The following is a 12130-nucleotide window of genomic DNA, read 5'->3' as shown; positions in this document are numbered from 1 at the left end:
ACCTCTGCTACCTGTTCCCCGTCTCCTGTCTGATTGCATCCTTCAGGACCTCTGCTACCTGTTCCCGGTCTCCTGTCTGATTGCATCCTTCAGGACCTCTGCTACCTGTTCCCAGTTTTCTGTCAACCTGTGGTCTCCAGGACTTCTGCTAAATGTCCCCATTCTCTTGTCCGCCTGCAGACTCCTCAATCCCAAGTTCTACCTGTTCCCGGTCTTCTGTCTGTCTGCGTCCTTCAGGACCTCTGCTACCTGTTGCCGGTCTCCCATCCGCTTGCGATCTTCAGAACCTGTGCAACCAGTTCCCAGTCTTCTGTCTGATTGCATCCTTCAGGACCTCTGCTACCTGTTCCCGGTCTCCTGCCTGATTGCATCCTTCAGGACCTCTGCTACCTGTTCCCCATCTCCTGTCTGATTGCATCCTTCAGGACCTCTGCTACCTATTCCCGGTCTCCTGTCTGATTGCATCCTTCAGGACCTCTGCTACCTGTTCCCCGTCTCCTGGCTGATTGCATCCTTCAGGACCTCTGCTACCTGTTCCCGGTCTCCTTTCTGATTGCATCCTTCAGGACCTCTGCTACCTGTTCCCGGTCTCCTGTCTGATTGCATCCTTCAGGACCTCTGCTACCTGTTCCCCGTCTCCTGTCTGATTGCATCCTTCAGGACCTCTGCTACCTATTCCCGGTCTCCTGTCTGATTGCATCCTTCAGGACCTCTGCTACCTGTTCCCCGTCTCCTGTCTGATTGCATCCTTCAGGACCTCTGCTACCTTTTCCCCATCTTCTGTCTGATTGCATCCTTCAGGACCTCTGCTACCTGTTCCCGGTCTCCTGTCTGATTGCATCCTTCAGGACCTCTGCTACCTGTTCCCGGTCTCCTGTCTGATTGCATCCTTCAGGACCTCTGCTACCTTTTCCCCATCTTCTGTCTGATTGCATCCTTCAGGACCTCTGCTACCTGTTCCCGGTCTCCTGTCTGATTGCATCCTTCAGGACCTCTGCTACCTGTTCCCGGTCTCCTGTCTGATTGCATCCTTCAGGACCTCTGCTACCTGTTCCCGGTCTCCTGTCTGATTGCATCCTTCAGGACCTTTGCTACCTGTACCCGGTCTCCTGTTTGCCCGCGATCTTCAGAACCTTTGCTACCTGTTTCGGATCTCCAATCTGCTTGTGGTCTCCAGACTTCTGCTAACTGTTCTGGCTTCCTGTCTGCCTGTGGTCTCCAGGACCTCTACTCCTGTCCTCCTGTGGCCCGTGTGCTCACCTGGAGCTTGGCCTTGGAGGATCCACCTCACCAAGTGAGCCTAACATGGATGTTCAGGGCAGGGCACTTTACTGGAGACAGTACAGAATGCGGAGGAGTGGTGCTGGTCCGTAAGGTGACTATAGTTTTCTTCTCACCCCCTGGGCCCATTAAGAGTAACTTTTATACCAGTTGACAACCTCTTTAATGATTTCCACCACCTTTGATCCTTTACCACCTTGGCAAATATGTGGTAATTGTGCAGGCTTTACTAATATACTGTATACTGCTAAAATGAAGACATCCAGTAGTCCAAGCATACATGTTTACTGGCGTGTGTACGACCATGGAGAAGTGCCAAAGTCAGCTAGATGGGATCAGATGTAATCACACCCCAATGTGCACAAGAGGAGGCAGAGAGACCAGGTATTCGCAGGTAAACGTATTGGAGAATTTTTTTATTTTCCTATTTTAACCCCAAAATATAGTATTTAAATCCATGTAAAAAAAAACCTTCATATTAGTCACATATCTAAAACTATTAATGAGAAGGAGCAAGTGTTCCTCCCGAGAGTGCTTTATATAACTGTGTGTCTCATGCTGATGGTACCCAACTTCCAGCAGTACTATAAATATTTCCTACAACCTCTTCTTTTACGGCCAAGTATCCTTGGAAATATTTTGCAGTCTACAGTATAAGCAACACGTTATAGAGCAGGAGAACATGAGCGAGTTGATATATAGTTTTGTTGAAAAAGATTGAGCAGATCTTGTAATTTATTTATTCAAATCCCTGCTTGGGAGTCCAGTGGGCGGAGCTACTCAATGTCCAACACCCCCATCCCTTCTATTAGTGAATATGATAGCTACCAATCACTGATTAGGACCGCCCAGTAGACCCTTCACCCGGAAATGAGCAGAAATTTCAGTAAATAAATTACAGGTCAAGGCCTCCATCACATGAATCCAGACAAATACAGAAGGAAGAAATCTATATACAGCATTAGACACTAAACCGGAATAAATTGTAGAACCCCATGAAGAGGGAACGTGCTGTGAGGTCTTAGCGGTTATTGCTATGGTCGTGGTCTAGTTCGGGATTTCTGCTGCTCGTCCACTTTAGACGTCACTCTCAGTGATACAATATGAGGCAGCTGTCTGCTAAAGGCCGGAAGCGACTTCTTACATGAGACTAACATTTGACCTGCAATATTATGTTTCCGTCTTCTCTACATAGCTGGAATACAAATTACATCATTTTATGGATTCACTATTAGGAAGTTATTATGTCTACCCAAATATGACCTTCATTGTGTTGAGGAACCAACCGGTTTCCCATAACAGAAGCTAAAAACCTAATTAAAAGGCTAAAAGTAATATTATCAGAGTGCAGGGATTTATCTGGATAACCCAAAACATATCAATTGTCAAGAACGATCAACGAAACACCTAACGGCATTTAATAAGATCCATTCTCCAGTTCAGATTTTAAGGATTTATCCAGAACTATTTTTTATTTTACTATGGGCCTAAAAACTCTCAGGTAGTTGCTACCTACCTGCCTGTTATGACCAGCGTCAATCTATGCCAGCACCGAGTGGTCACAGACCGCTCCTGCCAGCGATTCAGCTGCTTCTGTCACGCCGACAGTGCAGCTCCTTTACTTCCGCTCTGCTCTGTTGACGTGAATTTGCATTTCTATTTTTTTCAGTCAAGATGGGGTGCAGAGTGTACATTAATTAGAAAAAAAAATGAACTTTTTTGAATTTACCAAATGGCTGGAATGAAACAAAGAGTGAAAAATTTAAACGGATCTGAATACTTTCCATACCCACTGGAAATAGCCATTTTAATGTAGATAATATGATGCATGTAAGCTACGGATCATATTTCATGTTTTCATTATATGCGCCTGAAAGAGGCTGATTCATCCAACTATTGAAAATAACTATATGGAAACACAGCATGTGGTATGAGAGCGTCACACTGTGCAATTTTAGGATAAAATGTAAGCTTTGTCTGATGTAAAGAAGAAAAATTCTACAAACAGGCAAAAAATTAAAGTTCTAAAATGTTTAAAATGTTAGTGATGGATCTCCTATACATTGCAGCTACAAATGCAGCACGGCTTACTGATCGGAATTGTTAATTTCAGTAAAGGGGTCGTTCAGTTTAGAAAAAAAAAGTCATTGCTATTATGGCATTATAAGTAAATACAGAGTCCCATCTACTAGCCAAAATAACCTCTCACTGTAGAACCCAAAATGTCTATGGGGTACATGGATATGTAATCTGAGAGCAGCATGGGATATAGACCCTGATTCCAGCAATGAGACACTTGCTAGCTTGCACGCTGTCGTTTTGATCATTTTCTCTGCTGCAGATCTACTAGTTCTCGGAATGCTGAGTTCTGTATGACCCCATCCACACAATTGATTGGCAGCTTTCTGTGTACATTGTGGGAAAGACTCATCAAGACTTTTTCACCAGGTCTGTCGTGGTGACATATTCTATTTTGTATAAAGCATGTGCTCGCAAACAGCCCCACCGATCAGGACTTTGGAGGTGCTTTTAGTCTGTATTATCCAACCATTCCAAAAAATAGTTCTGAAAGATGGTTCTTTCATTGAAAATCTATAGAAATGCATGGTCTTGCAGTCCTCATCTCCTACAAAAAAGGTTAAAATTGCTTTTGGCATATATACCAGTTTAATATGTCTGGAAACTGCTCTCATTTTCATACTCTATAATTTAACATTTACGTGTAATTTTTTCCAGCGCTGTACATGCTAAAACTTCCTTTCCTTCACTCCCTGAAATGCATTACTCTTGCAATTCAACAATTGCTTTCCCTGCCATGATCTGAAAGCCCACCTTTCTTTACGCTTGTATGCAATTCGACAGGAAAGCAGGAGCAGAGAGACAAAGTCCCGCCACCACTTCCTGTAGAAAGACAAAAACACACTCCCACTTCCTGAAGAAAGACGAAAACCCGCTCCCACTTCCTGTAGAAAGAGAAAAACCCGCTCCCACTTCCTGTAGAAAGAGAAAAACCCGAACCCACTTCCTGTAGAAAGACAAAAACCTTCCCCCACTTCCTGGAGAAAGCTAATGTCCCACTCCCACTTCCTGTAGAAAGATAAAATCCTGCCCCCACTTCCTGAAGAAAGTTAATGTCCCATCCCCACTTCCTGTAGAAAGACAAAAACCTGCCCTGCTTCGTGTAGAAATACAGTCTTACACCCACCTGTAGAAAGACAGAAACTCACCCTACTTCCTATAGAAAGACCAAAACTTGCCCTCACTTCCTGTAGGAAGATAAAGTCCCATCCCCACTTCCTGTAGAAAGACAAAAACCTGCCCCCACTTCCTGTAATCCATCTTGGTGTCTCTGCTGCTGAATACGGATTACACTTGACAACAGGCAATGGACAGCAAGTTACACAAAAAGGAGGCACCTATTGGCCGGCACTTTGGAGGGTGTTTGTGGGGCGTAAGACAACATAATTTATAGATAAACTGATTTACAAATTGTCTAATTATTGAATTATCTATAAAATGACATCAAGTTGTCTGAAAATTCAGAGCTCACCAAGTCTTTAATACTCTTTGTGAACCATTTGTATGGATCAACGTCACTCTGATAAAGTTTATACTTGTGGGTACATGTCCCTGTAAATGTCACTTTTTTACTTCTTTCTAAATAACTAAATTCCTTAATGAATGTGTCTGTCATTTTCATTAGAGCTTATTGTTACGTGTTACGGAAGCACTCAGCACCCAGAATATGTTGTGCAGTTATATGTATGTATAATAGGTTCCATGTGAGATGCATGTCCCTAATGCATCAGCCCACAGGCGGCGCCCCTGGGCAGAGGGGACACGATATTCCCCTTTTTGTCCACCCCCCACCATTGTAATTCCCACAGTAAATATCGGCAGGCTCTGGCCACCTGCGGCTATTGTAATGTATGTCTGGCCTGCCGCTTTTCTATTGGCCTGCCCTCTGTATCTGTGTGATATATTCCGTGTCCTGTGAGTAAAGTGTTGTCAGACTGGAAATAAGTGGAGAAGCAGTGATCTTTTATATGCGCCCATGTAATCAAGGAATTCCAGACAGCATCCTTCATTCAGACTCCAGCCAAAGCAGAGTGGACCTCCGAAAACACGGGGTGGTACTGAAAGAGGTTCCCCAGCTTGGTAGACCCCGTTACACTTATCATTCAGCAGAAGTTTCACGTTCCGGTTCCTTAAAGCGGTGTACAAGGTAAATGATGTAAGGTTACCTTCTCTGCCAGTAATTCTCGGATTCTGTTCGCCTGTGTACGGAACTTCATCAGCTGGGATTCCAGGGCCACACATCTCTCTTCCCAGTCTATGGCTCCTTCACATTCCAGTTGCTCTGCCATGCTTGCTCTAAAAAAAAACGTAAAACACATAAACAGCATGAGAGGGTCACTTTGTGACACAGTAAATGCTCCCTCCTCTACTTCCTGCAGTGGATCTGTTACAATGAGCCATCTGTGAGACCCAGTTGAATCCTGTTTCTTATTACCGATGCTATCATGAGGATTAGTCGAACACAGCTGGGAGAAAAGCAAGAATATGGCAAGAAAACATTGTATTCTTAAGAAAATAAACATAATTCAGAAGTGTGAACAGCTGATTGTATTAAACTGGGGGTTTCTATGAAGACCCTACCATGACCTAAAACCATTTCTTCAATAGTTGACCACTCAATAAGGAAAGGACAGTTCAACTTAATAAGAAGTTTCTTCACTTTCGCTAGAAGGTCACAACCACAACCTCTATGATGTTCATATACCCTAATAGGATATATAGACTGTTGTTGTCTTGATAGGACAAAAGATTTTTGCAAAAATATATATTTTTGTACATTTGAGCTTATTGACTCCCCTATCTAATTAAACAAATAACATAACGAAAATGACAAGCGCACTGTTCATATTGCAGAATCGCCAAATTCTCAAGGTTGCATGTTTTGCTTTCCAAAATTCTCCACGGTACATGGGCTTTATGTTTTAAATCACTTATCTTTTTTTTTTTGTCTGGCTGTTTTTGTACGTAATTATTTAAAATGGCGCACGCGGTTTCATGAATTTTTGCGCAAAGTCAAAAATCTTGTCTTTTTAACTTTTTTTGGCAACTTTTTTTTTTTAGTGCAAAAAGTAGCACCGGTTACAAAAAAATTCCTGCCGTACATAAAATCACTCAAGAAGGAGAATGAATTGAGTACATTTGATGAAAAATAATTACGGCTTTTTTAAAAAGTCGCAAATATTGAATTGAGCAAAAATATTTGGAAACTTAAACCTTGTCCACAATTGCAAACTAAAAAAAAAAAAAGCAGATGAACAAAAAAGATGATTTTAAAAAGGATGCAAATGAAAAACAGGTGAAAAATACACAAAAATAAATAAGAAAGGTGAAAAAGCCCCGAAGAGTATTTATAGCCAAAATTACCGGTACTTTAGGAAATGCTCCTTATTTGGTGATTTCTTTACTTTTCCTGGGGTATGTTCCCACGGTGTCTTTAAGATGTCAACGGAATCACCGAGTTTTTTAAGATTAAAAAGTGTCAGGAAAAGGCAGCAGATACCCGCTCCGTCCAAAGCGCTGCCGGCTTTTGTACGTGCGGTGATTCCGCATGTGTTCATTGAACCATGTGGAATCACCGCATCCTATACATAGGATGGTGCTATTTATCTTGCGGAGACTGTGCGTCTCTGCAAGATAAATAGACATGCTGCGGTCTCTAAAAGCGCGCCACATGTGCGTATACGCAGGTCTGCCACCTGCGTCTTTGAACCCATAGGGGAGATGGGATTTCATAAAATCCCATCCACTATGCTGTAACATCTGGACACTGCGGAATGGACGCTGCGGCTGTACACAGCGTTCAATCCGCAGCAAATGCTGAACGTGGAATAGTAGATGAATTCCAAATAAAACCTCGTAAATAATTTATTTCAAGGTTTCTGAAATGGTTGAAAGAAGTGACATAAGACTGAACATGTGCACAGCAATGTTGTTTTTACTTTTTTTTTTGCAGTGGTGTGCACTAGTGATGAGCGAGTATACTCGTTGGTCGGGTTTTGACGAGAACGCTCCGGTGGTCTCCGAGTATTTGTGACTGCTCGGAGATTTAGTTTTCATCGCCTTACCTGCATGATTTGCGTCTACTATCCTGCTTGATTACATGTGGGGATTCCCTAGCAACCAGACAACCCCCACATGTACTCAGCCTGGGTAGTAGCTGTAAATCATGCAGCTGCGTAAACAGAGGCGTAGCTAGAGCTTTTGCCGCCCGGGGCTGTTCCCGAGTTTGGCGCCCCCCCCCCCCCCCAGCTCAATACACACAAAGGTTACCAAAAATGGTTTTCCTGTTTTGTAGAACTTAAACTGGGCCTAATGGTGTCACCCCCACATGCCACACCTGTGACTTAATACCACCATACCATGACCAGGCCACATAGTGACCGAATAATACTACATACAAGGGACAAATACCACCGCACCATTTCCAGACCACATATTACCACCACATAGTGACTGAATACTACAATACTGATCAGTAATAAAAAAAAAACACAATACTATCACCATAAGTGCCAGTATTCACAGGAGATCTGTACTTAGTATGCAGTGTCTGTGTAGAGGTAATGCAGAGATCACTGGTGACATTATACACAGGACCTCTATATAGTATACAGTGTATAGTGTCAGTGTATAGGTAACACTGACTCACCAGTGACGTCTCTAGGTGAAGTCCTTCATCTTTTATCCAGCACAGACCGCCATCATTCCTTCCAGCCAGGACTCGTTTCTGCAGGAAATAACACAGTTATCTCGAGCTCCGCTTGCAGAACACATTACTTAATTTTTCACAACTTCTACATTACACCACATGAAGAAAAAAAGGTGATATAGTGTCCTTCTGCACAGTAACAGGACCGCCCCCCCATTTAAAACAGTATACTCAAAAAATAAAATAAATACATCACTGCAGTAACAATATCCCTTAATTATCCCCTATGGTAATAATATTCCCCACCCCGCCCCGTTTATCTCATTCCTGGCTCCAGCCATATGATCTCCCCATCCTGCCCCACCAGCCTCCATCGTATCCGTCCTGCCCCATGATCCAATCCTGCCCCGTGTCTCCAATCATGCCCCGTATCTACATTCTGCCCATGCCTCAAGTCCTGCCCCCAGTGTGTCCAGCATATTACCCCCATGTTGTCCAGCAATCTGCCCCAGTGTGTCCAGCATATTACCCCCATGTTGTCCAGCAATCTGCCCCAGGGTCTCCAGTATTGCCCCAGTGTGTCCAGCAATCTGCCCCATGGTCTCCTGTATTGCCCCAGTGTGTCCAGCATTCTGCCCCATGGTCTCCAGTATTGCCCCGGTGTGTCCAGCAATCTGCCCCATGGTCTCCAGTATTGCCCCAGTATGTCCAGAAGTCTGCCCCAGGGTCTCCAGCATTGCCTCAATGTGTCCTGAAATCTGCCCCATGGTCTCCAGTATTCAGTGTGTCCAGCATTCTGCCCCATAGTCTCCTGTACTGCCCCAGTGTGTCCAGCATTCTGCCCCATGGTCTCCAGTATTGCCCCAGTGTGTCCAGCAATCTGCCCCATGGTCTCCAGTATTGCCCCAGTATGTCCAGAAGTCTGCCCCAGGGTCTCCAGCATTGCCTCAATGTGTCCTGAAATCTGCCCCATGGTCTCCAGTATTCAGTGTGTCCAGCATTCTGCCCCATGGTCTCCTGTATTGCCCCAGTGTGTCCAGCATTCTGCCCCATGGTCTCCAGTATTGCCCCGGTGTGTCCAGCAATCTGCCCCATTGTCTCCAGTATTGCCCCAGTATGTCCAGAAGTCTGCCCCAGGGTCTCCAGCATTGCCTCAATGTGTCCTGAGATCTGCCCCATGGTCTCCAGTATTCAGTGTGTCCAGCATTCTGCCCCATAGTCTCCTGTATTGCCCCAGTGTGTCCAGCAATCTGCCCCATGGTCTCCTGTATTGCCCCAGTGTGTCCAGCAATCTGCCCCATGGTCTCCTGTATTGCCCCAGTGTGTCCAGCAATCTGCCCCATGGTCTCCTGTATTGCCCCAGTGTGTCCAGCATTCTGCCCCATGGTCTCCAGTACTGCCCCAGTGTGTCCAGCAATCTGCCCCATGGTCTCCAGCATTGCCCCAGCCCCAGACAGTCAGACATAAAGAAAAAAAAAAAAAAAGTAAAATCCTCACCTCTCCCGTTCCCAGCGCAGGTCCGGTGCAGTCAGCGTCTCTCCGGCTCTGCGACGCTCAGGACAGAGAGGCAGAGCGGCGCGCACAGTAGTGACGTCATCGCGCCCTCTGCTCTGAGACGTCGCAGAGTCAGAGGACGCTGCAGCTGCCGGCGCCGCAGGAACCAGGAGAGGTGAGTATTAGAGCGGGGGGCGGGGGCGGGACCCGGGGGTGGGGGGAGCTGGCCCTGGTCGTGGCGGCGGACGGCGCCGCCCGAAGATTTAAAGGGGCGTCTTTTTTTTTTTTTATCTCCTTCTCCTGCAGCGCCGGCCGCCCCCAGCATTGTGCCGCCCGGGGCGGACCGCCCCCCCCGCACCCCCCTTCCTACGCCACTGTGCGTAAACAAAAACTAAATCTCTGAGCAGTTACAAATACTCGGAGACCACCCGAGCGTGCTCGGTAAAACCCGAGCAACGAGTATACTCGCTCATCACTAGTGTGCACACATCGTAGAAGTGATTTTGAAGAGGTTATGGGAGTGTTTTTTTTTTCTTGAATAAAACTTTGCACAAAAAAATACCACCTGTAACAAATGTTACCGTAAGTATGAGATCTAAATACATGTGCCATGTGCCGACTAGACATGTGCGGCCTCGCTCGATACACTTGCATTGAGCGAGGCTGCGCACGTCTAGTTGGCATGTGACAGAGTGACTCCAGACTTGTAGCCTAAGGCCAGACAATCCCATTAATAAAACACCAAATGCCGCCAAACTACACAAACGATTTAAAAAAAAACAACAACAAAAAAAACAAGAAAACATACTGGAGTGCATTTCATTTTAACCTTTGACTCACTGTTAACATCTGACAACAGGGTTTTTTTTTCCAACAAAAAAGGCATAAAAATAATCAGAAGAAAGCATTTGAAGGGTTAAATTTAGGTTAAAACAGTATGGGGGAAATTTGTTTTGTGGGACAGTGAGTTTGTTTTACAAGTGGCTGCGCTGCCATTTTTTGCTCCACATTTATCAAAGTCAAGATGTTTGATAAATTTGTCTCATCTTCAGATTTTTCCACTTCTTTTTTGAATTGTTGCGCATGTTGCGTTTTTGCTGTTTTTTTTTTCAGCGCCGATTTATTACAAAACCTGAAACATTTACCGATGCCAACGAAGTGAATGAGGATCCCGAAGTCTCATGCGCATGATGCTTATTTGTGAGTTGCAGAATTTGTGCAGATTAAAATCTGCATCATGTCAATTCTTTCATCGTTTATGATTTCACCCATAGTAATGAGTGAGGAAAAATGTGCACCAAAAACTGTTTAAAAAAATGCTTTTTCGCAGCTGCGTTTTTCCTGCCAAGAGATGCAGAAATACCGCACATACCCTTACTCCATTTTTTATGCCATCCCCCCCCCGTGTTTGCATCTTTTTGTGCAACATATAAAAAAGTTGTCATAAGAAAATACAAGTGATCTGTCCTTTATGACGAGCGCAAAATAAAAATGCGGAATGTAGTGCAATATGCATTAAAGATGGTGCGCAGCTTATAAATGTGTTTTTAAAAAGTAAAAAAAAAAGCAAGAAAATGTCTAAAGTTAAAAAATGACACAAAAAGTGTCCTAAAAAAGACACAAAGCAAATGATAAATTCTCCCAATATATACAGCACATTCCATGAAGCAATAAATAAAAAATCAAACAATCCCATAAAACAAAAAAAACTTTGAAGTTTGACATTACAGAAGGGTGACCAAGTTGCAGAACATCAGCTGTTTTCGGATGTTAGCGGAAATGACATATTTACGGATACTTTCCCTTTGAAATTTGGGAGCTTAGACACAGGCGAGCTGTTGGTACATTGTGAATTGGTATTTCTTAATGAATGAGGGCTCAACGAAAAATAAAAAGGCACTTAGGGCTGTTTACTGTTTGTTGATTTGGTTGCTACGGGTGAATGGGGGCACGATAATAACTGTAACTGCTATAATCAGTGGCGTAACATGAAGTTCATGGGACCCTAGGCAAAATCACTAAGAGGGTCTTTATTAGTATTGATCTTCTCATATGGGCCCCTCTTGACCCCCGCAGATGGGTGCGATTCCAATCTCCTGCCTCCCACTATAGTTATGCCCCAGTCTATGACTTATGTAATTTTTATATAAATGTTGTCAAATAATATTTCTAAACAATGCAAACCCAATACTGTCTCTAAGTGCTCACATGATTCTGCCATACAACACCTACGCAGATAAATAAATAAAGGGATTATCCAATAGCGCTGCAGTCTCTTCAGTATTAACATTGGACTGCAGACTAGTTCACATTCGCTTGGACTGCACTTTTTGTAGCAGCACCACCTTGCAATCAATGGGGGGAGTCAGATCCCCGCCATACTAGTATTAATAGCCAAATTTAGAGGGGGTCTTTTCACTGGATTTTTTAAATTTAAACTGAGTATCTCCTCCAATTGCTGCTGCTCCACTGATTCTGGGATTGTTTTTCGTTTTTTTCTGTGCCCCTCCTTTCCAAAGTTATGCCCTCGGTAATAATGGTGCAGCTTTCCCTTCAACTAACTGGGAGTGTACTACAGGACCTCTTGGTGGGCGTGGCCGTGTTTTGATTGGCCAACATCACATAAAA

General features: G+C 44.1%; 1 protein-coding gene across 1 annotated transcript in view; it reads right to left on the bottom strand.

Moving 5' to 3' along the window:
* PLEKHH2 (pleckstrin homology, MyTH4 and FERM domain containing H2) overlaps nt 1-12130 on the bottom strand; it is a 222179-nt gene that overhangs the window by 176628 nt on the left and 33421 nt on the right. Inside the window, exon 2 of the mRNA XM_069768602.1 lies at nt 5526-5655. Coding sequence (XP_069624703.1) covers nt 5526-5648 — 123 coding nt within the window. The 5' untranslated portion in view covers nt 5649-5655. The remainder of the gene's footprint in view (nt 1-5525; nt 5656-12130) is intronic.

This window comes from Ranitomeya imitator, chromosome 5 (assembly GCF_032444005.1).
Source record: "Ranitomeya imitator isolate aRanImi1 chromosome 5, aRanImi1.pri, whole genome shotgun sequence".
In the NCBI taxonomy this organism is placed as follows: domain Eukaryota; kingdom Metazoa; phylum Chordata; class Amphibia; order Anura; family Dendrobatidae; genus Ranitomeya; species Ranitomeya imitator.
This window is presented reverse-complemented; position numbering and strand designations above follow the sequence as displayed.